Source organism: Chrysemys picta, chromosome 12 (genome assembly GCF_011386835.1).
Source record: "Chrysemys picta bellii isolate R12L10 chromosome 12, ASM1138683v2, whole genome shotgun sequence".
Lineage (NCBI taxonomy): Eukaryota > Metazoa > Chordata > Testudines > Emydidae > Chrysemys > Chrysemys picta.
The window spans coordinates 44,941,512-44,968,402 of NC_088802.1; the positions used below are offsets into that span (position 1 = coordinate 44,941,512).

Sequence of the window (26,891 nt, forward strand, 5' to 3'; positions counted from 1 at the left end):
AGTAAACTCTAAACTCACGTTCAGGTCCTAAGCCGTTGGAAAATGTCTCTCACTATTAAAAATCACTGAGGTATGAGATGGATCCCAGAGCTGTCCTGACAGCACAAGGCAACGTGATTCAGGGTAATGAGGGGGACCTCCTTGGTAAATTACATCGTACTGCTCCTTCACCACCCCCATAGACAGACACATCCACCCCCTCTGAGCACATACTGCACACCGCAGCTTTTGTGCTTGGGGAGCGATGGGTTGATTGTGCCCTGCTTGGGTAAAATTGGCTAATACAGTAGCTAGTCTCAAAACCTAACGTTCTCTCTCAAGCAGAGAGTTGCAATCCTGCCCTGCTGCTGTGTGGTGAGCAAGTGTATAGACCACGTCCTTTCCTCCACACTAAAGCGTCCCTGCAGCAGACGGCAAGATTTTCTCCTTTATCTTTTCAATCTGTTTGGTTCAGTCTGTTCTAGGATTATCCTACATTGATCTTATTCTGCATCCTCTATATATATGGGGGGGGGGGGAGGTAGAGAGTAGAGAGAGAGATTGATTGATTGAAGATAGTATGGCCAAACAGTCATCTTCAGCGAAGTCACAGATCAGTGTGCTGACCAAACAAGTAGGTGGAGAAGCGAAACAATCAGAATTATACCATCCGCTGTTTGAGAAGCTTTAGAAATTTCATTTGGCCTGTCTTCTCTTTGGAGCGGCTATGGAGGAGGGTTTATTCCACCCTCTTGTATATTTTCCAGACTCTGTTCATTGCTCTTTCCACCAAAACAGATGCCTTGAAAACCTCAGGACGGTTTTATTCTGAAATACCTGTGATGATTTTCTTTCCTTCCTATCAAAATCTCCACAACGACTCTGGTGTTTGAATACCTGATGGTAGAGGAATACAGTTCTCAGAATGCACTCCTGCAAGGTCATGTGATCAGCATGCGCCTTTGCCTGCATATTCCCTAGAATATTTGTATTGCGTGCCATCTGACTGTAACGAAGGTCCTCATTTCATTGTACATATTGGCTGTTCCCTGCATAAAAGGGACAGCTTTTAACTGACCCCCGTACTGTTTGTGAAAATTAAATGTTATCATATACAATATTTCTGCTGTATGCACAAAGGTGAACATTTTTAAAGGTGGGAGCTTGAAGTTAGGAACCTAAACCCATATTTACTTAATCCAACCCACGTAAATTAGTGGCCTGATATTCACCTGTGCTGAGCATTCACAACCTCCATCGGAGAATGCTTGGCACCTCCAACAGCCAGGCCACTTTCGTTTCTGTGGTGCCCAGGCCTGGATTTAGGTACCTAACGCTAGACTCCCATGTTTGAAAACGTTGCCGTTAAGTGTTTCATAGACGTCTTACAGCAATAGTTTCCTTTAGAAGTTCCCAGTAACAAGCAATTGGATTCTGTTACAATGGCCCTGCCAGACTCCTGCAACTCAGAATAACTAGTTATGGTCGTTCAGGATGAGAGTAATGTCTGAAGTTGGGCCCAAGCTGGAAATGTCCCACCGTTCCCCGGGGCATCTGGCTTTAGTGATGTCTGAGAAAGCTTCTGACTGTGAAATTACTGCACTGTTCTCTTTCCTCCTCTATCTCATCCTTTTCCTTCCTGATCATTTCTATTACTGCTAATCTCTCTCTGAAAACTATGGTTTTCTTCTTTCTGTTTTCCCCTGTCCTTTTACTCTCTCTCTCTCACTCACTCTCTCTCTCTCTCTCTCTGGCTTGCCTTATCCTTCTGCATGCTATACGGCACCCCTCCCAGGAAAGACACTTGTTTGATACCATATCACTGCTGATCCAGGAATCTCTGGAAGGAGAGTTGAAGCTGATGGACAACCTGTCAGGCTCTGTGTGCCATCATTATGCCCTTCCAGCTCCTGAATATTACAACTCTGAGAAACAGGTTAATATTCCTAATTTCCTGCACAGTCTCTGTCCAAGTCAATTTGACTGAGACCTGTATTGAAAAGATAAAGTTGGGGGTGGGGTTTAATCTAAAATAGCCACAGGGATTTTGAACCCCAAGTCATCAGGGCTATTTTATGGGAGGGCAAGTTAATTTATCTTTGTTTAAGATATTATATATTCATGCTAGAGCAAGTGTGCAGCATTTAATCTCCCCTCTTTAAGGTACTAAATCCAAAGCTAAATTTCTCTATACGTGAGTGGCCTTAGGATGATGAACAAATGTGGCCCAGATCCTGAGATTGGATTCATGCATTGCAACTGTACAGGTGCAGGGATCCAACCGTGCAGACTGGATTGTAGGATGGGAGCTCATGGACCAGATCCTTGGGTGGTGTGAAATGGCATCTCTCCATTCTGCAGTGAAGCCCATTTACACTAGCTGAGGATCCAGCCCCATACGTCTCTCTAAATAGGCCTCTTGCAAGTGGATCCTGATCTCCAATCTGAACCCAGTTAGGGGAAGCAAGACAGTACTTTAGCAAGTGCTTACATCCCAAAGAAGTCAGTGAAGCTTGGGTATGTGCTTAAAGTTAAAAAGGTACTTAAGTGCTGTCTTCAATAGGAGTGGACTTAAGCATGTGTGTAAGTGCTTTCCTGAACTGGGGCCTTAACCTGTTAAAATAATGCCACTCAATTAATTTTTTTTAAATTAATCTAGTTGAAATAAAATTCCTGCTTTCTCCTATCCATTATTCCTTAGAGCAAACACTTTTCATATGACATAGGCTAATTCAAATACCCTTCTTTTTTATTGTTTTCATTTGGACTGAGAGAAATCCAATAGTGCTGTAATTTTTTGCTAAAAACATCTGATCTTTAATTTATCAGATAAAAGTATCTGAAGATTTCTTATTAAATTATTAGTATATTTATTTACCAGCTCATTGAGCACTATACATTATTCAACTTTTCTTTTCATTTGGCAGGGAGAACAAGTTTGGATACAATGAGAACTATACTTTTATAGGTTTCACAATGTTGGGATAACTTTTTACCCTCTAGTTGTTAATTATCACTTTCATTATGCTGGGGATGATTAACCAACAGACAGAGGTCTCCCTTAAAAACTGTGATGGAAGAGACGAGCTAGCTTATTAACTTTTCTGGTTCCTCAGTCCTGAGGACTGCTGAGAGTTTGTATGGCTGTCAACATAACTTAGAGCAGCTTCGGGGCTGCTCTAAACTATCCCAACTAATAATGGCCCCCAAAGGTCCATTACACCAGCCAGGAATTACCTGCATCCAAACATACTGGCCACATCCCCTTTTTCCTCACCGTACCCTTAGGCTGTGGAGGAGGGCCCATAGAGGCTGGCATAGAGTTGGTAATATCAGTCCTATGCCAACTAGGAATCCATCTGCCATGCTGGGGGAGTTCTCAACTGCCCTATTGGGGCATCTCTCTGGCTCCTTTGTGCTGCCTCAGTGGCAGCTGGGTTTTAATGGACTCAGGTGTGCAGGAGCTGCAAGTGCCTCTCATCTACGTTTCTTGGTTCCATCCACAACCAGAGACAGAAGCTCTGGGATACAGTGACTGATGCTAGAACAGCTCTGGCACTGGCAGTTCATGATATTCCTGACTCCAGAGGACACACTGGAAATCCCACCAGAAAGCCTGTCCAGTAAGATTGCTAGCCAGCCCTGTGTCACCGATCCAGAGGGTGAGAGAGTTTGGATAGAGTTCAAAAGAACAATCAGTCTCATGATTATCTGAACCAAACCTCTGACCCGTATGAAGTTCACCCATCACTAGATTTAATTAGCCCCAGGTGAACTAGTATGACACCATTTCCAAAAGCAGGGGTGTGGGAGAAACCAACTCTTTGCTAGGTTGGATATGGCAGGCTCCGGTCTCCACAGCTTCTCTTGAAAGACGCATTGCTGTGGAAACAGACTGTTTAAGATAAAAGTGCTAATCCTTTGAATTAAGAAAGGAAATGCTGACGTACTGGGAGCCCTAGAGGCAGCACTGTGGATCTATGTCTTGATGTAGAAGCTGTAATTGTGCATGAATCCGTTTTATATAAGGCCTATAAAACACTCCCTTCACTAACCACACACCCATAGAGAAGTACATGAAAATCGGTCCGACAGATATCAGGTTTGAGAGAGAGTGCTTGGACAGTCAAGCCTCCACTTTAAATCCAGCATCTGGCTTTGAGGCTGCTGCCAGGAGTGACTCTGCTTTGTTAGGAGAAGACTGCCCTTTCTTTTGAGCAGTCTAGACAGCCACCCCAAAGCACAAAGCAATGACACGTTGTGCTTCCCATTAGATGGACATGTGTGCCTCAAGGGCGCCCGACACTGAAGGCTGCATATTTTGCTTGGATTTTTTTTAGAGAAGACCTATCAATGGAGCAGAGATTTTCAAACATACTTAGGTGTCTAAAGATGCAGATGCCCAGTGGGGTTTTCAAAAGCACCTAAGTGGGTTAACTAACTCCCATCAATGATTCAAAGCCCATTAGCACCTGATCCAAAGCCCATTGAAGTGACTGGGAAGAATCTCACTGACAGCAGGAGACCATGGACCCAGAGACTTGATTCACACTTGGAAAGTAGATTGAGATCCTATAATGAACGGCTCCCTAGATAGGTGTCATTCTTTACCCTGCATTAAAGCAGCATACATGAACAGCTGATTGCATCCTATTCAGATGATTTTGGTGTTGAGGGTATCTCACCAGGATCCAAACAAGATAGGCTGGAGTCGAACAGAACTGCAACATTGCCATAGCATTTAGGGATAGGAGCTATCAGAGAAGTTTGGAGGTTCTCAATGCCTCTAATAGTTAGATGTCATTAGAATAATAAAGATACATATATATATATATATATATATATATACTTCCTAAGCTACTGTTACTTTCACTTCCTGTTGGTGTTGTGAGAATAAATACATTAAAGCTTGTGAAGCACTTTGAAATCTACTGATGAAAAGCATTATATAAGAGCCAGGTATTATTATTATTATTATTATTCCTCAATTTGTAACATAGAAACCAGTATTTCTCACAGCACCTTTAGTGTACCATTGTAAATTATGTTGTGAGTTATTTGTGAGTATTGAAGGCTGAATGTAATGGGTTTTCTTACCCCACTTCCTTACGGTTTTATCTACCGCAATGACGTGCATGGCATAGATGCTCTTATTTTAGGGATAATGCTTCAGTATTTAGACGATGATACTTTTTTTTCAAAAGATTTGTGTCCTGGTTTCTTATGCTTAATCATCTCTCCCTTGTTTAGATCCCTCTAGCTGAGATGGAGGCTCTGTCTCTGACGTCAGATATTCTCTCTGAAAAGTCCTGGTCCTTAGCTCTGACGGATGACTCTTTTCCTGATGATACTAACACACTCTTACTTAATGCTCTGGAAAGCAATGTACATACACTGGTCACTATATATTCTGATGTTTACAGGGTTCTAAATACTGCTATCCCATGGTTAATCACAATGGTATTTTCAGTCCAACCCTATCTCCAAATAGCACCTAATCTTTTATCTGAAGAGGGCAGTTTATTTTATTTTTTGTATCATATGTAAAAACATTACATTGTCTTCAAATAAAATAAATAGCCCACTCACCCACCCACCCCCCAAAAATAGATGGTGTGAATCTTGAAACTTTCTCTGCATCTGAAACAAATCCATGTTTGTGTGCATAAAAGACACACCCATGAGCAAATATATCATGTGCCCTATGCAGAAGGATTATCTACTTCCCCTTGGTTTGTAACGGACTAGATTTTGTGAACATAGGTGCCCCCAGTGCTTTGGGGATGGGTGCCAGATACACTTTTTAGAAATACACCAGCTGCGGATCTCTCAGAGATGCTGCTTGTTTTGTGAACTCGCATTAGCAACCAATATTGGATTCCTTTCTCTTTTTTTGTAAAAAATTACCAGTATTTTGAGCCCTGCTTTAACCATCTTCTTTTTGCAACATTAGACATTTTTAGCTGATGTGTAGCGGTCAAGTGCTTTTTTGCTGCTGTACAATAGACATAACTTCTCTTCCAACATTTTTGGATCCATTCTTGTTTTCTCTGTTGTCGTCCATATACCTATCTCTGGATGTTTGTGTTGTTGATAAATTTTCTATCATTCTAGTTGACTGTCATCCTAATTAATATTTATTTGGGCTACATCTTCTTTAAACCGTGACAATATTTCCCATCATGCTTCATGGCATCATGTACAAAAGATTTTGTAAACTACATTTAACGTTTTGTATGGAACATTTTGTTTCAAAATAAGATATCTAGTGGAGGTGGGCTGAGGAACTCGGAGTTCCAGTCTGGATCCAGATTGGGTAGAGATTAGGAATCTGACAGCACTGAAGTCTTGTGAGCTGTTTTTCATGGGATCACCTTTCAGCCTTTTAAATGGCTTTCATGAAATTAGCTGTTCTCTCAAGATTTCTGCTATTTGAGGCTGAAATCTCAGAAGAGTTTGGCTGCATCTGAACTGGAAAATAAGCCCCTTCTGAGTTTGGATCTTGCTTGGAAACCTGAACAAGGAAAGTGGATTTGGATCTGATCTCGAATCCAAATGGATTTGAATTTGAAATTCCAGTTTTTGGACCATCTCTTGTATTAAGAAAATGATGTGTAGACAAAGATGTGTGCATGCAGGTTGGTGAGGAGGATTTCAGAACAAAGTGTCAGCATTACTGGTATTGAACTTGCCCTCCTCATTTGAGTTACAGCAGGAGACTGCAGTCCCTAATGAATGTCATTTATATCTAAATCAGCAAATTCATGAAGACCGAAAACAATTTTTTATGGCAGTGAGCTTGGATTTGGTTGGCCAATTTTACAACAGTGATCCCCTCCCCCCCCCCCCCCCCCGTTTTTTGTAAATTCCATTTAATCTTGTCATGTTTTACTGTGTACACAAAACACTCTAATGAAATTTTGCTTCTAAATTAGAAAAAACCTCAGAATATCTATTTCAGAAAAATAGTAATGCTCAGAGTAAGTGGGGGATAAACTGGCCAGTAGATAATTTTTAAACTATTCTGAAAGAAGGGGATCAGCGATGTACTTTATTGAACTACATTGGCATGTTCCTCCATTTTCTATTTCTTATGGAGTCTTTTATAAAGGAGGTAGTTCTTTTGTTAGAAATACACAACTAGGTTTACATTATTTCCATGTTTGATAACACCTTATAATAATAACATAGAAATTACCCTACTGGATCGGACCCAAAGTCCATCTAGTATCTGTCTCTTGACAGTGACCAGTGCCAAATGCTTCAGAGAAAGCTTGGATGAACCCTGCACTAGCAGATGTGGGATAATCAGCCCCCACATTAGGTCTTATTTGTATTTCTAATAGAGATTGGTTTATGCCCTGACAGATCAAATTTACTATCCTGCCAAAAAGTGTCATTAATAATTATTACTTGAAAAGCAAAGAAAAATAAAAAAAAATGACTGTGGAAGTCAAAGCGGGGTACAGCTTCTGTGAACTAGATTGGCCCTTCATTCTTAGACGAGGAGATGACTGTTACTTACTTACCTTTGCAAAAGTCTAACTGACTGGGGAGGGGACATATGGGAGGCTTGATTATCTTTGATATGATCAGAGTTATGCAAAAAGCATGTGTGCATTGTTGGGCCTTGAGGCATGATGCTTGTTTCAAGTATTCCTGAAATAGTCATGGTTTATTACTGCCGTGTTGCTTTCCTCTTTTTCCCAGTATTTTTATGTGGTTCATTCTGTGTGATGGTTTAGTGACACTACAAAATTAAGGGGATAGCTTCCTAGTAGATCCATTTGTGCAAGTTTCATTTTGCTTCATTTTGTTTCAGTAGAACCTTGTACATATTGACAATTTGCATGCACCATCGTGCCCCATATTTATTGCAATGGGTGTTGCTAGGGATTCCAGGTTCTCTGGGTCTTCCAACTCTGTGATGTTTTCTCTCTCTTCTTTCGTAGACTGATCACCTCTCCAAAGATGACACTCTGACACTGTCCCCCAGCAAGGACTTGCTGAGTGTGAGAAAGCCTTCCGTAGGTCGCACCCACTCTTTGCCAAATGACAGCTACATGTTCCAGCCGCCGTACGCTGGCTCCTGTGCCAACTCCCAGGCCGAGAGGAACGCATCTCATCAGAAATCGCAGTCAGGTACAAATCTCTCCACTCTGACAATATCAGGGCTGGGGGTTTCCAAGGGTACCTACGGAGCTACCTATGTTGTTACGTATCATTTGTATCAAAGCTACCTAGATAGCTGTGTATCAGTTCTGATGGCAATTGGGTCTCCAGGGCCCTAAAATGGTTTTGAAATGCCCATCTATCCAGGGCTGCCCTGAGGATTCAGGGGGCCTGGGTCTTCAGCAGCAGGGGTCCTTCCCGCTCTGGGTCTTCGGGGCACTTCGGCAGCGGGTCCTGGAGCGAGTGAAGGACCCGCGGCCGAAGACCCGGAGCGGAAGGAACCCTCGCGGCCAAATTGCTGCCGAAGACCCGGAGCGGAAGGAACCCTCGCTGCCGAAGACCCGGAGCGGAAGGAACCCTCGCTGCCGAATTGCCACCGAAGACCCGGAGCGGAAGAAGCTCCGGGTCTTCGCTCCGGGTGTGTTCGGCGGCACTGAAGGACCTGCCGCCGAAGACCCGCCAAAAACTCTCATGGGGGCCCCTGAAAAATTTCATGGGGGCCCCTGTGGGGCCCATGGCCTGGGGCAAATTGCCGCACTTGCCCCCCCCCCGGGCGGCCCTGCATCTATCAGGTATAAACTAACAAATTGGCCAGTCTAAAATAAAAACTTCCTCTATCTGAACCTTGCATCCATTTTAGAACCAAAACTTTGTAAAGGGTTCAGATGAAAGGAAGTGACTGGACTGTCGGGAGGGCAGCATTTATAGTCTGCACGTGGTTGGCAGCAGTGGACCCGTCTTACATTCTGCCCTCCTATCGCTGCCTTCAGGGGTCAGAATTCTTAAGAACTGTGGAAGCTCCACCAGTCTCACCCCAGCAAACTAAGACCCGTGAATGAAAAACCCCAGCAGAAGTTATCTTTAGAGGCGTGTTTCCTCACTTCTTGTTTCTGAAATATTGTGACGAGGTCTGTTCTGCTGTCCACTCTTCTTCTCAGGGCGGGATGGCCCAATGGTGCTCCTGAGCCCGTGGGTCTGTCTTTAGATGCAGGGCAGCACGGCCTAGTGGCCCAAGTCTGTGAGGTGGCCCTGGAGCTCAGGGCAGTACGGCCCAATGGCCAGAATCAGCGGAGCTGTCCTTATATGTGGGGCAGCACAGCCTATCGGCCAGCGTCAATAAGACCCCCCCCTTCAGCACAGGGCAGTATGGCCTAGCAGCCAGAGTTAATAGGACTGCCCTCCTGCACCAGGCAGTATGGCTTAGTTGCCAAAAAGAGAGTAGGCCACCACCTAGGGGTAGGTTGGTGGCCGAGGTAGGAGAACCTGGGTCCTCCCTACTCCACCGGGTCCCAGCCCAGGGTCAGCGCGGATCCCACCGAAACAGGCTGACTCTGTTCCTGGTACCACATCCAGATCAATGTCTGGGTCCCATGGGCTACTTCCTACTGTGTCTTCCTGCTACATAGTCCTCAGGTCCTCTGGTTCTCCAGGATATTCAGCAGGTGATGTTCCCAGTGGTTCCTTCTCCTCATGGGCTTCCATTGACAGCCGGGTATTCGCCTGGGTCTCGGTGTATGTGGCCTCTGCGGTCTGGGGCTCCAACAGCTTCCAGGCAGGAGCACACAACACATATCCTCTCTCCTCCCCAGACTGAGTTGAACTGCTCCCTCTTATAAAGTGGTTCCAGTTGGAGCTTGCCCAGCAGGGAGAGGGTGGCGTGGCTTCCTCAGTCCATAGTATGGGGTTAACCCCTTCTGGTCCAGGGCAGGGCAAATATACCCGGTCGCAGACACATTCTCCCAAATGGATCCCCATTTCAGAACATTTTCAGGTTAGCTCACCCCTCCCTGGATTGACAGGGGCATGATGCGAGACTGAAGAAAGATAATGAATTCTATTCTTTAGAGAGAACAATGAACTGGAGTGTTGGGGCAGTCTTTACTGCTTCATAGCATATGAAGCAATGAATGTGGCCTAAGATTGACCGAAGCACTGGAGCAAATCTGACATCTGTAATCAGTCTCCAAAGTGTTTACTGGGAGTGCATTACAAAGCAGTACATGTTATCCCTGTTGTAAAACCAACCATGACATCAAAATGAAAACCAAAATAATGGTCATTCTTCCCTCAGGAGAATTTCAAAGTCCTTTTCTGTGTGTTTCTCAGAGTCTCCAAGGAAGTACTAATAGGTTAGATGTGTGTCATGCTTGGGAGAGAAGCACAGTCTTGTGACTAAACAGAGCGGGAGTCAGGAAATCTGCAGTCTGTTTTCAGCTCTGCCACTAACACTTCCTGTGGCCTTGAGCAAGTCACTTAACCTCCCTGTGCCTCATATGCCTCTTTACAGAGGGAGCTTGTGAGATTTATTGTTTGTAATGCACTTTGAAATCCTGGGATGGAACACACCATGGGAATGCTAAGTTGTGGTATTGTGCAGTGACAAGACGCTGATAGGCTGGTTTAGAGACATAACCGGGTAGAGTTTGTGTTTAAAATGTAACTTACTGTTCAAAGATGGGATTTCCCATTCAAAGGTTGTTTGATGGAGTGGACTGGGTTGGACAAGAAGAGTTCTCAATTAACATATAGGGCCAGGTTGCCATAGACTGGTGCCACAAATTGCACCTACGGTAGCATCTGTGCAAAATGGGTAAGTGTGTTTAAGGGACCCTTAGTGCATGCAATTTCTTAGGTTTACATGTGCATTTTTTTCAAGTGCTACCCCTGGTCCATATTGGCCATCAGGATTTCACTGTTGGGATAGTCAATATTTTGGGGGTGCAGTTGGCAGAAATTCTTGTGTTGCACAGCAGGCTATGCAATACCTTCTGCTGGTCAGTTAATATAGTTCCCTTCAGTTTATCTGCACCTGCTCTTAATGGACAACAGCTTGTAGGCTCTTGTCCTAGGTAAGGCAGAAAAGATTTTCCCGAGCATTACCATTTGCAAGCTTCTAACAGGGACCTAATTTCATAGAGCTGTTCCGAATGATACAAGATTTGAACAGATTAGAAATGGGATGTTGAAATTTGCATAGTAATAGGAATTCAAACGCACAGCTACAGTTTAACAGCAGAAATAAAATGTGGAAACAGCAGAACAAGACGAGCCTGGGGTTGGAAAGAGGCGATGGCATAATATAAAAGACTTAGGGCCAAATACTGGATTCATTCACATCAATGGAAAGACTTGGGGTGAAATCTCAGGCCAGGGTGGACAAACTTTTTGGCTTGAGGGCCACATCGGGTTTCATAAATTGTATGGAGGGCCGGTTAGGGGAGAGGGTCGTGGCCCAGCCCCCACCTCCTATCTGCCCCACCCCCAGGACTCCTGCCTCATCCAACCCCCCTCCCCCCCCCGTTCCCTGACAGCCCCTCTGGGACCCCTGGCCCATCCACCTGCCCCCCCCGCTCTCAGTTCCCTGACCGCCCCTGGACCCCCGCCGCCCCATCCAACCCCTCCTCTCATTCCTGATGCCCCACCGGGACCCCTGCCCCATCCAACCACCCCTTCTCCCTGTCCCCTGACTGCCTCTGGAACCTCTGCCCTTGACTGCCCCCCGCTGCCCCATCCAACCCCCCCCTCCTTCCTGGCTGCCCCCCCGGGACCCCTGCCCCCATTCAACCCCCTGTTCCCCCCCCCGACCATCCCGACCCCTATCCACACCCCTGCCCCCTGACCACCACCCCAAACTTCCCTGCCCTCTATCCAACCCCCCCTGCTCCCTGCCCCCTTACCACGCTGCCTGGAACACTGGTGACTGGCGGTGCAACAGTCGTGCCACCTGGCTAGAGCCGGGCCACGACGATGACGCCACCACGCAGCACAGAGCACCAGGTCAGGCCAGGCTCTGCAGCTGCGCTGTCCCAGGAGCTCACAGCCCCGCCGGCCAGAGCATTGTGCTGGCGGCAGGGGGAACGAGTTGAGGCTGCGGGGGAGGGGGAACAGCAGGGGAGGGACCAGGGGTAGCCTCCCAGGCCAGGAGCTCAGGGGCCGGGCAGGACGGTCCCACGGGCCGGATATGGCCCGCGGGCTGTAGTTTGCCCACCTCTGTCTTAGCCCATTAATGTCTATGGCAAAACTCCCTTTGACTTCACTGGGACCAGAATTAGTGTCTGTGTAGCCCAAGGTCACTGAAACTTCCTGGGCTTTTTACAAGATCCTCATGTTGCTGTGGAAGGAGTTTCTGATGCTGTGCATGTTGCTGCTTAATCCAGGTGTCTTTGCTCCTACGTTGAGCTAGCTTACAAGCCAAACCCGGGCTTCCTCCTAGTCCTTTCTTTACCCTGAACTTGCACTGTTCAGTTCCCATCTTGGTAAAATGAATAGCATCGGCTGACACCACTTGAATGTGAGGAGCCTGCATTACTCCCTGGGGAATCCTGGATCAATAGTCCCATTTGGAAGTAGGGCAGATATTTAGGAAAAGCTCTTGCATGATTCTGCAAAGCCACGTTGGACCCTGAAGTTTGTGCTGGCCATTGATGCACTCTGTTTTGATTACTTGTTAAGTAGCTCAGATTTAACAGGGTATTGGAAGTAGGAGAGTTTAGAGTAAATGTGATTTTTTTTTTCTGGCTATGATCATCGAGGGCTTAGAAGCTAAGAATGGTCTGACCTAGTCAGGATTTGGATTGGAGACCTCCAAGGAAAACCTAAGATGTTCCAAGAAATGATCCTAGCAATTCATCCTTCCTCTGAGTCAGCACTCAGCCAGTGACCCAGCATTGGGGTGGGGGTCTGTACTGTTTCCTGATGAGAGAAAACAAATGTCCTATTCATAACCATGTCATAACCAATTAAATACCTTGTGTTTTACGTCTGCATCGGTGTCCTGGCAAAATTTCCATTGCTTTAACTGGACAAAGTATTCTATACACCCTGTTCTAATCAGGGCTGCCCAGAGGGGAGGGCAAGTGGGGCAATTTGCCCCAGGATCCACAGGGGCCCCCACGAGAATATAGTATTCTATAGTATTGCAACTTTTTTTTATGGAAGGGGCCCCCGAAATTGCTTTGCCCCAGGCCCACTGAATCCTCTGGGCGGCCCTGGTTCTAAGATGCTATATAGTGTTGCTGGTACCCTTTAAATGGCTGCCTTATTCCATCTAAAAAGTGGCTGCATTTCAGTGAATTCCCACCTGTTTATAGTTTGTAATTCTATAAAATGTCATTAGCAAAAGGGGCCATAATCACCAATAAATAATAACAACAGTACAATATTTCAACCTGAAAAGAGTTTTGTTGTCAGAAAACCTGGCATTTGCAGGAGGTATTTGTTTGAACATTCTTTCATAAGAGGACTGTTATTCTGTGGTGGAATATTCCAGGACAAAGGAGATTCTGTGGGATGCATTCCATGTTAAATGAATTACTTTGAAAAATGTTGGCCTTTGAGGGGAAGGCTTTGTAAAGTTTCCAATGTAGCCAGCAACCACTTCAGGTCAAGGAGAGCCTCTAGAGCAGGAGTGGGCAACCTATGGCACGCGTACCAAAGGCAGCACGCGAGCTGATTGTCAGTGGCACTCCCACTGCCCAGGTCTTGGCTGGGGGGCTCTGCATTTTAATTTACTTTTAAATGAAGCTTCTTAAACATTTTAAAAACCTTATTTATTTTACATACATCAATGGTTTAGTTATATATTATAGACTTATAGAGAGAGACCTTCTAAAAATGTTAAAATGTATTACTGGCACGCGAAACCTTAAATTAGAGTGAATAAATGAAGACTTGGCACACCACTTCTGAAAGGTTGCCAACCCCTGCTCTAGAGAATATTTCCTCCTCCCATGATGCTTTGTGAAACCAGCCTGATGTTGAAACTTGCCACCTATTTTTGCAAGTGCAGTTTTGCTCACTCAATTTATTGCAGGCATACATGCCGATATTTAGATGCAGCTAGTTGATTTGCAGCTAGTCAGGTAAGTAGATGTGTGCTTACTGGGATCTGCACCCACAAATATAGAGGCTGGGTTTCAAAATCAGGCCTTTTAAATGTTTAGGTGAATACCACTCTGCAAAGTTATTCATTGTAAAGGAGGAATATAGGAATGACCAGACTGGACCAGACTAGTAGTCAATCTAAATCAGTGTCCCTGACAGTGGCCAGTACCAAATGCATCAGAGGAAGGTGCCAAGAAAACCCCATTATAGATAATTATGGAATAGTCTACCAACAAGTAGGGTGACCAGATAGCAAGTGTGAAAAACTGGGGCGAGAGTAGAGGGTAATAGGTACCAATATAAGACAAAGCCCCGAATATCGGGACTGTCGCTATAAAATCAGGACATCTGGTCACCCTACCAACAAGGGAGTTTCTCCCTGATCTCCGGGAGTTGGTGGTTGAAGTAAATGTTTTTTGTTAATAAAAATAATTCATTGTGCAATGCCTGTCTGGTCCAATGGGAGAGTTTTCACTGAAAGGTTATTAAGCTATGGGAGGCATCTACTGATGAATGTGTGTCACATTCCTGTTTCCTGTCCCTTTGTCAAGGTTCAACGGCCTCCGTGCGGTCGCAGCCTGCTGACACCAGTTCTCTCCTGCAAATCCCAAAAGATCATTTTCACCACATAAGACCTCATGGCAATTTGGACTGGGAAAGCAAATCCAAGATCCCCCCAACTGTGCATTCTCCCTCTGCAGAAAGATTACTTCGTAGGCAGGTAAGCAGAGCTGTGACTGTGAACAGGCTGTAGTTCAAGACTGATGGGTTACTAAGCTTTATATCGCAATTTCATGAGATCTGTAACCCTCATCTAGCAATAATCCCCAAAAGATTGGTCAATTTTTGAAGAGAAACCCATTGAATGTTCTCTAAAGAGCCGTGTGATGGCTTACATCTCCTTTGGCAATAGGAAACGTTCTCCATTTGATTAATACTTTGTCCTTCCTAGCCTTTTCATTGATACAGCCAAGTGTTCCTTAGGGGTCATTGGAGTTCACTGAACTAGTTCCTAACAGCCACGGAATGCTTTCCCCAACCTTTGAGAGTGCACAATGATTGCCGATAATCCTCCCCAATCAACTCTATGATTGCTGTAATTTCCTCTCGTAGGGAAGAGCCATCACTTTTGACAAGGAAATGTGTGTTTGGCTTTTATGTCTGAACAAGCCGAAGTGGGAAATGTACCCTTTCTAGAGCAGTGATATCAAGTCGAGTTACTTTCGTTTTTATCTAAGCTAAGAGTATTTTCCTCATGAGAGTAGGAGAAAAAATTCAAACATGCCTAAGTGATTTAGGAAGCCAATGCTACATCTGCATTACAAGTTGGGATGTGATTCCCCTGCCTGTGTACACATAATCATGCTAGCCTGAGTATAAATAGCAAGGTAGCCATGCTAGGATGGTTAGCAGCAGTGAAGGCACAGTTGAGCCATGCCCAGGGCCGGCTCCAGGCACCAGCCGAGCAAGCTGGTGCTTGGGGCGGCAGATTGAACGAGGCGGCATTCTACCCAATCCTAGGGCAGCATGGTCGCTTTTTGTTGTTGTTGTTGTTCTGCTCCGGCTGCCCTGTAGGGGGCGGCGGTGCGGAGGACGGGCGCGCCCTGCAGCAAGCCCGGCAGGGCAGTCCCCGTCCTTCCCTTCCGCCAACCGAAGCGGAGCCCTCCTGGCAGGCAGCAGGTGGCGCGCGGCGGGAGGGGCCGCATGGCAGTGCCCTGCTGTAGCCTTGGCCGCCCCCCTTCTCTCCCTCTCCCGCCCACTCCCTCTCCCTCCCCCCCCGCTAGCTGCTCCCCCTGCACCCGCACTCCGGCGCACAGATCACTGGGTTTTTTTTGTTTTTTATGCTTTGCTGTTCTGGCCGCCCCGTTTTTTTTTTGCTTGGGGCGGCCAAAAAGCCAGAGCCAGCCCTGCCTATGCCGAATACAAATCCACCTGAAACCAATGGGTATGTAATGCCTCCGCTGCTGCTACCATGCTGCCTTTAGTTTACTATCTTCTGTTTTCTAACAAATATATACCTTAACAACAACCCTCCTGGGTTTTGAGGACACTTATTCTTGGCCCCATATCAGTTTTCTTATTTCCAGTGATATAGGCCCTGATTCAGCCAAGTACTTAAACATGTGCTTAACTTTAAGCATGTTTAAATCTGTCCCTGTTCAGTAAAACACTTAAGCGTCAAATTAAAAACATGTTAAAAGTGTTTTGCTGAATCAGAGCCATATATTTGGCTAATTTTGTAGCTCATCTTTACCCAATAGTTAGTTTCCTGTGTCTGATTTTCTATATATATATAATATACATATAAAATATTGTGTGGTGTGTGTGTGTGTATGTGTATATGTAAGTGTATATAAATAAATGAAATGCAGAGTGGATCATTTTTATTTTTCCCAAAATAATGTATACGTGAATGAAATATATCCTCCTTTATTCAAATGATCTTCCTTTTTTACACTGAGAAAATAAGACAGTTAATTTATTGAGCCCTAAAAATGAATCTGAGGCACTAAGGTTAGCAGTTACATTAATCTGTAATATTAAACTGACAAGTTAAATTCCCAATGTGTATTAGACTGCACCAGGCCAGCCAGGCAGCCCAGTCGACACTAATGGGGAAACTAATTGATTTAATGTTTCCAATTCATGAAAATCTTCCCTCAGCTTCTGATAGGTAACAGCCCCAACCTTTTGGCTGGTATTTCTAATATAAATTACCATGTTAGCCATCTTCTTTAACTCCATTTTCTTCATATTTTCCATAGTAGTTACTGCACCATAAGACTACAGGATAATTCTTAATAGACCGTTGGTTTGCACTTTAAGAGCAAGAACTGCAGCTGCTATAAATCAGCACGGCTCAGTTGATTTCAAGAGTTATGCCAGTTTACACCAGCTGAGGATCAGGCCTTAATGCCTTAAGTTTAACACACAGAACTCCAGGTAAAACCAGTGGGAGATGCAAACATGTATGAGTGTGTAATCGTACCCAGAATGTTCCCAATAGTCTATCCTATGTCACAACATGTGAGATTTTCAAAAGGGTTTAGCACTGGCCTAATCTGCTCCCATTGAAATCAATGGGAATTCTACCATTCTCTTCAATGGGAACACAGACTGGAGTACGTCTACATTGCAGAAAAAGGTGTACTTAACTCGGACCAGCTAACTCAGGTTAAAATAGCAGTGAAGAAATGGCAACTTGGCTTTTAACTCAGGTTAGCAGCTTGCGTTTAACTCCAGGCTGTCAGATAAACATTGCAGTCTATCGTTTAAACGCATTAATACAGAATTTCGAATTTGTGGTCCAAATAAGAGGCGAGCATGCAAACTCTATCAAGATTCCAGATACATGTTAGTAATATAAACACACACTTTTGTGTGTGTGTGAACATATACCCACACTAACACATTTTTATATTATTATGTATATGTGTGCATATATATTTGTGTATGTAAACTTTCCTGCAAATACTTGCACGTGCTTAATTTGAAGTATAGGGGAAGACTTATTAAACTCAAAGGGACTACTCATGTGCTTACATCTTTGCAGGGGTGTGTGTGTGTGTGTGTGTGTGTGTGTGTGTGTGTGTGTGTGTGTGTGTGTGTGTGTGTGTGTATGTGTGTGTGTGTGTTGCATAAAGCTTTGGAGGATCAGGGTGTGTGTATATCCTGTAGTCTGGGGATTGGTCCTGCTTTGAGCAGGGGGTTGGACTAGATGACCTCCTGAGGTCCCTTCCAACCCTGATATTCTATGATTCTATGATTCTGAGTTTTTCCCAGCAAAAAACAAACTGGTTGATATTTATAGACTAGTTCATAAAGTTTCATTTTAAAAAAGTAATTTTCAGCTGCTAGACGACAAAAGTGTTATTACAATTAATAGCCCATCTCTTCATCCCGGTATATTAAAGTGGGGCCAGCTGTATTTTTTCTTTTTCAAATATTGGAAAAAGGAAAATAAACAATCTCCCCAAGATGAGACATTTGCATGAAGAGCTATTAAAATGGATTTATAAACCCTTTAGCAAAGGGGCACACCGCACTATGGAACACACTGACTCCTGAAACTGGATAGGTAAAACTGCCATGTGAAGGTGCTGCTCCAAACCAGTTTGCAGCTACGGGGAAAATAAGCCTGTATCTGACTCCCAACAGTGTAGGCAAAACATCCCCTGAGGAGTCTGAACTCACACTTCTAATAGGTGGAAATAATTACAGATGCTCCACTCTAGAGGTACAGTCGTCCATTTCACATTAATAAAAATCATCTTACCAACAAGAATTTTCAAGTAATTCTATATCATATAAATGTATTCAATACCAGCCAATTCTTTGAGATTTAGGGACACTTAGCATTTTTAGGATCAAGGATTGGGCCCTTATTTATTTAGTACCAGCAATGTCCTCAACCACATAATAGACAGTCCTTGCCCTGAAGATCTTATATAAAATTCCCCCCCTCCCTTCTTCAGTCTCCAGTGGGGTTTGACCATTGGGGCGTGAGTGCTAGAAGCATGTGCCTGGACAGCTTGAACTAGAGCAGTGGCTGGCAGTAGTAACTGACTGCGTTCTTATGCAAACCAGTCCCTAGATAGGGCCAAAGATAGGCACTGTGCTAGTGATGTTCAGATTTGCATGCTAAAAAAGATGAATGCATAGAGAACAGGGCACACTGGAAATGCAGAGGTAGGATAACTAAGCCCAGATATGGCAACATGTATGGGTATGCTGGGGAGTAGCTCCATTGGACTCCGACTACTCATGTGAGTATGGGCCGGCAGGAGCAGGGCTTAGTGCATGGGGGGGGGGGTGTTTATATTTCATTAACAATGTTCCAAACTCCCTTCTTTTAGGGCTTCAGCTCATGGCCCAGCAAAGCACTTGAGCACAAAGTTAACTTCAAGCATATGTGTAATCCCATTGACTTCAGCCGGACGATTTGTGTGCTTAAAGTTAAGCCTTGATCCAGTGCCTAATGAAGTCCATGGAAGACCTCCCATTGACTTGAATGGGCTTTGAATTAACCCCTTCCTCATTTGCAGAAGTAAAAATAAGGCCAAACCTTGGGTAAAGTTTTGATGAGTGTTTTGCTTTGGGTTCTCTAATCCTATATACTTTAGGGATACAACCTGAGAGTGGATATTCTTAAAGCATTAAAGTCCAAATTCTGCTCTAACTTGTACTGGTGTAAACCCAGAGTAACGCCAATGAAGTCATAGTGTTACTATAATATGTATTCTATGTTAGAATATGAAAGTCATTGGATTTTCTCTGCATTTGTGTTAGTGGTTTTTCAAAGCAGAGTTTGGCCCCAGGCATGACAACCTGCCTTGTTAACTTTGTGCCTTCCTTGTACTAACCTTTGTTTGGTGTGTCTCTCTTATCTGACAACTATCCTCATCCCCAATGCCTTGGCACTCTGCTACAGGTGGCAATAAGGAATGACTCCTTGGACATGTATTGCTCTGAAAGCAAAGAGAATTTGCATGCTGAGGTGAATGAACTCTCTGATACAAATGTGCCAGCTGGATCCACAGAGGACCCATCAGAAGCAAGTGAATCGGCCTGCTGGGGCCGATCAAGTGTTCGCACTCAGCATTCCCACAATCGGTATAATATATCCAAGCACACACCAGCTTTGTGTGCATGTACAGGCTCATATCAAGAGACACTTAGAGACTCGATGGACCAAGAAGTATCTGAAATAAACAGCTCTTTGGAGCCTTTCACTTCAGGAACTTGTACAGCCTTGAGTGCCTGTTCAGTGGTTCCACCTCTAACTCCTAAGAGGAACATAGGCAATAGCAGCAATGTTACTTTGAAGGACCTGAAGAAATACTACAGTGTAGATACCCAGGGTCTTCTCAGAAAACCGTCATCTTGGTTAGATGATCAAAGGAGACATTCAATAGAAATTTGTTCCATGCAAAACAGCCCTCAGCACCATTCCACATCTAGCTCTTCTGGCTTCATAAGTCAGGTCTTAAGTGAAATGGAAGGCTTGCAAGGAGCCCGGCAGAAGAAAAAACTGAGCCCCCCGTGTATATCTATAGATCCACCAGATGGACAACGTTTGTTACCTAGAGGATCTCATGGTATTTCACCTCCCAGTGCAGACATTTGCTTGCGAAGGCGTGCACCATCTTGTGATTCCAAGGACTCAATGGATATAGGAGATTCGCTGCTTCCAGACAGTATGTCAACATCTCCTACCCCAAAGACAGACTTGTTGACACTTCCTAGTTTTTCCTTTGATCAAGCAGAAATGGATCCCTGAATTATATTTCTGTTGGTGCCAAATGTTTTCTTCCTTTCGTGTAATAAAAAAAATACAAATTAAAAACAAACAAAAAAACCCTCTGTGTTTTCAAATGGCACTGGGTAAAAATTTCCAAAGAAAGTTGAAAGAACCAGCTGGTTAAAGAGTGGTTAACCTATATCACGCTTACTTAAGCATATGTTCTGCTTAGGTAAAAGCAATACATTGTGCAGAATCTATATGTATATTATATTTTATTAAATTAATTGACTCTAGTATTGCGGGATGTAGTACATTTTGTGACTAAAATCTTGTTTAATTTTCTTCTATTTTATGTATCTCAGAATATTTCTGAGATAAGGTTTGGGTTTTATGGACATTTTAACATAAAATACATATTTAATCCTTTTTTGTTTTGGTTTGGTTTGGTTTTTTTGCAAAGCACAGGGTATAGCCAATTAGTGCATTACAGAGGAAATATATTCCACAGTCAACAAGGAAGGAGAATAATTTTGAACTGTAATGTAACCCCTCCCCCCCTTAAACTTAATAGTTTTCTGTGGAAAATAGTCATTTGAATATTTTACAAATGCAATGGAATTCTTTTTAATAATCGAATAATTTTCCAAACTAAAGTTAAATCACCCATCAGAGTCAAAACAGATGCATGAAGATTTCTAATGTAAAGAGAATTTAACTGCATACTAGCATGACACAATATTGGTTTATAAAAAGGTATTACATATATTGCTGCTGATTACAATGGTGGTTCTTAAAAACTTGTCAATGGATGCAATTTTCAGAAGTACCCAAGTGATTTAGACACATAATCCCATGGGCACTTTTTACAATTTTACCCAATATCTTTAGATACCTAGAACCCAATCCTGAGCTCTCCTGTCAGCAGTTTTACACTAGTCTAAGTCCATTGAGTTCAATGGAGTTACTCCTACTTGCACCTATGAGAGAGGAGAATCAGACCCCTAAGTAAGAGCTGCAGTTAGCTAAACTCCATATAGCCCTGATCCAGGAAAGCATTTAAGCATGTTCTTATGATCATCCCTGTCCAGCAAAGCACTTAAGCCTAGATTTTTGAATTATTTAGGAATTGTTGCACTGCAATGCCTAACTGATTTAAGAGCCTAAATTTCATTTTCAAAGTGATTTAGGCACTTAGGAGCTAAATATTATCAACTGCCCACGGGATTTTGGCTCCTAAGTGCCCAAATCTCTTTTAAAAATTAGATGTAGGCTCCTAAATCGGTTAGGCATTGCAATGCTGTGCACAGCAACGCCTAAACACCTTTAAAAATCTGGGCCTGAAGCATGAGCTTAATTTTAAGCATGTGTTTAGTCTCATTGAAGTCAATAGGATTTAGGTGCTCAAAGATAAGCATATGCTTACGTGCTTCCCTGAATAAGAATGCTTTGCAGAATCAGAGCTTAGCTGAAGGTCATTACCAAAAAGAGTAGGGAAGCCTGCAATACAACAACTATTTATCTTAGGTAAAACAGACGAGTTTTTCAGTGCCACAACTGGGAGCTAATTTGTAAGGCCCTACTTTCAATTTCCTTCCAAACCTGGAAAGACTTTAACCAGAAATTCTTTCGAATTGTGGTACGAGAATAAATTAAGATAGAATTTTTACCAAATGTTTATAACATGTCCTTAATGTCAATCATCTCCAAAATTCATGGGCTAAACTCTGTGCTAACGCCCCATGCAAAACTCTGTTTGTAAAATCAAAGTCAGGGAGAGAATGCAGAATATGAAGCACTGCAGAATTTGGCCCAGTAGGCCCAATCCTGCTCTCAGCTACTCCAGTGTGAATCTGAAGCGAATTTCATTGAGCCTCAATAGAGACGACTTCAGATTGAGGCTCCTTAAAGACTAATCCACATTTCATTTCAAGTATGGGAGTAGTCCCAATTAAATTAATGAGACTACTACCATGCTTAACGTCAAGCACATGCATAAATCTTTACAGGATTTTGCAGATTTAGCCTTATACCAGTGTAATTAAGAGACCGATTTGAGGTAGTTTAATTCAAAATGACTAGTTCTCTTATTCAGGAGATTGAAATTCTTTGAGCGCCACTGATTTTTTTCAAACTCCTAGGAAACCTTGGTTCCAAGTCCTTTGGTGGGCTCAGAGATTCTCCCAGTGTTCCTTTTTGTATCGAGATTAGCTTCAAATAAATATACACAAGGAAGATGCCCTATATTTAATAGATCTATGTGAAGATTTAAATTACTTGAGGAAGTTTACTTTCCTAAACAATCATCATTGATTTTGCAAGTCCTGTACAAAAGTCAGGGATTATACAGCAGGAAACAATCCATTTATTTTAAAAATTAACATTCTGTACTGTTTCTTCCAAATAGATTATTTCTTGGCTAGGATGGTGGGCTGCTTTTTTTTTTTTTTTAACCCTGCTCAAGAGTCCTAAGATGTGCCTCACACAGAGCATTCTCTCTCATAATCCGAGTCCAAGTCCAAAATTAAACCCAATTAAAGCAATCGTTACAAACAAACCTTTCATCAGTGCTTCACCCAGATCCCATTTAAGGAAATAATAAAATTACAGTGCATTAAGCCTGAGAAATATTCTTAATCCCTTTTTGGTTTTACATGCCTAATGAGCTTTAGACTTTCCTTTTGAGCATACCAAATAATCCAGCAAAATGGTTGGGCCACTAAAATTACGGTACCCAAATTTGCTAAATGACTAGCAATGTGTTTCTGTAGCTGGAGTGGAGCTGAATAGTAAGAGGTCTACACAACACAGTACCTTCCTGGTAATATAACATGCAATATGTTAGCCTGAAATCATGGTGCAAGAAGGTGAGGTAATGTCAATCCATGCTCACAGCTCCAACTGTAACAGGAAGCCTAACAACTGTCTAACTTAAAAACTGTTCTATTTTCAGTACTTGGGGTTTTGCCTACTGACAAGGGTTGTGTGAATAACAATAAAACAAAGTTTACATCATACATTCATGTTCAATAAAGACCAATCAATAGAAACATACTGTACGAAGATGCATTCAGGAAAAAAAATGCATGTAAAATCGTTTGTTTTCTAACTGATAAGAGTTTTTTTCTAGCTGCCCTTTTGAAAAACAAATATATGTACTACAGAGTGTGCAATAATCTTCAAATCATTTTAAATACCTTTGGGGGGTTTTATAGAAGTTGACTTTTTTTTAAAGAAAAATGTAAAAAAATCCACAGGAATTCTGTAGAATGGTTATGTTGATTGAATTTTTATATTTTTGTAGAAATCTGTAGAGAAATTGTTAAAAGTGTGCATAGCATCTTGGAAAGAGAAGCAGCTATGTCTAATATTTTCTTTTAATAAATTTGGGGCCAGACCTAGTATATTCCAAGATTTATAACCTAGTTCCAAAGACCGCATAAAGGTAATGGTTAGAAGTGAGTAGCTAAGCTAAAGTTCTAGGATGTTGCAGGGCTACACTGCTAAAGAACTGTACTGGTATAAAACATGTCCACCCTAAGAAGTCAGCCAGCCCTGATGCTAATGCACAGTCCCGTGGCTCTCCAGTTCATTCAAAGCACACCAGCACTTTAATATTGTGGATTTACTGTAAACAGATGGGAATAGAATATTCTGCTATTGCCAGTCTTACGTGTGAGAGGAAAAGAGATGGTGATCGTGTCTGGAAAAATGTAAATTCCATAGTTGCAGCCATTGCACATAACTATTCATAGACAGATTACAGGTTATTTAAACTGTAGATAATTTGGAGGAAGGGGGAAAAACACTGTTTTTGGCTTCTGTAGATTGCACTCAACACAAGGTTTGGTGTAAGGCACAAAGAAATAAAAAAGATTTAATGTTGTAAATTAGGCTATGCCCTGGTCCCCCTTTTCTGCCCCCTTGACTATAATAATCCATGTACACTATTACACGAGATGACTAGAGTAGGCACAGTACCATTGCAATGTCCGTAACAATCTAGCATATATGATAGAACTTTGTATTTAATACTTACTATATTGTTATACTGTATCAGGTATATAGACCAAAAACTCGGTCTTTGATCAGGGCAACAAAAGATGGTATTAAAGGGGAAAATTGGGTTAAAATGTTCTCTCTTTTTTAAAAACAAAAATGAGTGTAAATCTTTACAAATGACAAAAACAAACGTGTCCTATTAAAAGCTTTTGAAAAGAAAAATGCGCACTTCACTTCTTTTGTTGTTGATGATGCTAATCTATTTATCATTCAGACTGCTCGAAACTTTGATCTGCCCAAGTTCTAATTGTAAACATGACGGAGGGGACATTGTATAACTTAGCTGAAGCAGACTGGCAGGGTTAAAGAATGGTTAGCAAATGTCAATCCTTTGTGAAGTGATTGGCGTTACCCCAAAGATGAGTTTGGCCCAGCATGTCGCCAAGGGTGTGTGGCTTTGCTATAAACAAGGTAGTCATTGCACGTTAGCAGTTGCATTAGATGGGGACTGAATGCAGCTTGGCTAGCGGCTGTATAATAAAAAATCCACAAGGAAAGGGAAAGGACTTTTTCTGGAGCTTTCTGGTAATAAGCACTTCAGTGAAGGCTGTCAGTGGCAGACAGGAGAAAGGGATGGAGTTGATCTGTGCCCTGAAATCTTCTTTTGCTGTTAACAAGGAAGCTTTGGAATTCTCTCTGAGTGACTAATCCTGGTTTGGTTACCTGAAGCATTCTCTGCTGCCGGGCAACTCATGCAGTCATTTACATCAGTGCACGCTGAGTGCAATTGGGGTGTAAAATGCGACCGGTCTGATTTGGTGGTAGCCTTTTGCACCCAGTGAAAATGACTGTACTAGTTGCAAAGCAATGGAGAATCAGCACTTATATGTTAAATTTTTTTTTTCTTACAGGTCATCAGCAAGCAGGATTTGAACCCTTTACCTTCAGCACAGATCTCCATGAATTTAGTGGCTAGGAGTAGCAGCTACTTATCTTTTGAATACCATCTAGTGGAGAGGGTACACAGCAAACTCAATCACTGTGTTATACTTAGTCAAGTGCATTTCTTGTGTTTGATTTGCTTGGGTGGCATCATCGAGGTAAGTGCACTCAAACCTAAAAGGGGCCCTGCTCCAACTGAGGATCTGCCCACCACAGGGTGTTCAGATCCAGGGCTTTGGTTCAGGTTCATCTCCACATTGAAAATGATGACCTAACAGCTGCTTTTATAATATTCCTATAGGGTGAACGTTACCTTGTGTAAAGGACTGGGGCAAGGCTATGCACCCCAGAGGCCCACTGGAACCCTCAAAATACAGCTTTGGCTGGGCTCAGTGCCTTCTGCAGGCTGAGAGTTCAACCCTGCAAGGTGCCATGGTCCAGCAAAGCATTTAGACACAAGCCTAACGTTACACATGTGACAGTCCCACTGACGTCAAATTAAGCAAGTGCTTAAGTGCTCTGCTGAATCGGGATAAGAACGCAGAGCTGCTGGCAGGATCGAGCTCTCTGTGCACAGGGGTGGATTTAACCCTTAGGATGTCTCCATTTAGAAAGGGATTTGAGGCAATGTGCTCCCAGAGACTGGGGTTCAGAGACCATCCTCATGGGAAAACTGCTTTTTGGACTGGACAGGAAGTTGTTTTATGAGCACTTCCAGGAAAACCCTTCAACTTTGTTTTTGTTTGGGAGTTTTTTGTTTTTTTTTTTTTTGGAAGGCTCCCATCCAGACGGGTGGTTGATGGAACATCTCCTGTTTCTTTGTATCTTCCTGTCCCCCCTTAGTATTTTGGTATCATTAGGTAAGTAATTTGAATGCCACAACAAACTGGCTTGGTTTGCTAAGTCCAGGGGGTTCTGTGTTTTGAACACAAATTTTCTCAGCTCAGTCAACACAATGAACGTGGGCTCAGCTAATTGTTATGTTTTTCCAACCGGAGGGATGCATTGCAAGAAGAACGACATGCCTGGTGCACTAAATCCTACTGGCGGTTTAATAATAATTATTGGCATGCCATGTGTTCTAACCATACAAGGCAGGAGACTATTATGCGGCTATTTAGTGGATGCGGAGCAAATATTGCTTTTTAAAAAAAAAATCTTCACTGCAGCCTCTGCTGCTGTCATTCAGAAAACATGGTGAGAAAAGGGAATCTAAAAACAGAAGGCATTCTGCTTTTCTTTATTATTTTAGCACCCCTGGAGGCTCCTACTGTGCTAGCCCAGAGTGAGAAAGTCTCAGTCCAAACAGATACGAGAGATGGAAGGCTGGAATCGAGCTGAGCAAAAAAAAATTTTCACAAAAAAATGCTGTTTCGTGTCTGTGCTGGGGTGTATACCCCACATTGGCTCTGAAAGAGTTAACTGGAGCTGGAGTGCTCAGAGCACTTTCTGCCCAGGCCTAGTTAAAGATGAGTCCTAGCAGGGTGGTTGCTGTAAAAAGAGGAAGCCCGAAGTAGGGTGAGGAGGTTGCTAGCTGCATGGGGGGGAGAGACAGACCAACCTCTGCATCCTTCCTCTTGGCAGTGGAGAGACCAGGAGAGTCCAAGAAGAAACCAAGGTGAGAGTTGGCCTTGGGATCCTTTCCTGAGTAGAGAAATGTGGCAAGAAGTCA

At 43.1% G+C, this 26,891-nt stretch overlaps 1 protein-coding gene across 27 annotated transcripts in view; it reads left to right on the forward strand.

Moving 5' to 3' along the window:
- LOC101943672 (ATP-binding cassette sub-family C member 3) overlaps positions 1–26,891 on the forward strand; it is a 373,691-nt gene that overhangs the window by 254,478 nt on the left and 92,322 nt on the right. For 22 of the 27 annotated variants that reach the window (XR_010591763.1, XR_010591762.1, XR_010591761.1 and 19 more), the window contains 5 exons: positions 1,775–1,915; positions 5,230–5,364; positions 7,932–8,121; positions 14,586–14,755; positions 25,189–25,377. Coding sequence is in view for 24 of the 27 variants with exons in the window: in XM_065562811.1 (XP_065418883.1) it covers positions 1,775–1,915; positions 5,230–5,364; positions 7,932–8,121; positions 14,586–14,755; positions 25,189–25,377 (825 nt within the window). In the remaining 3 variants the exon portion in view is untranslated. The remainder of the gene's footprint in view (positions 1–1,774; positions 1,916–5,229; positions 5,365–7,931; positions 8,122–14,585; positions 14,756–25,188; positions 25,378–26,891) is intronic. The other 5 variants (XM_065562800.1, XM_065562803.1, XM_065562804.1 and 2 more) reach the window with 4 other exon arrangements.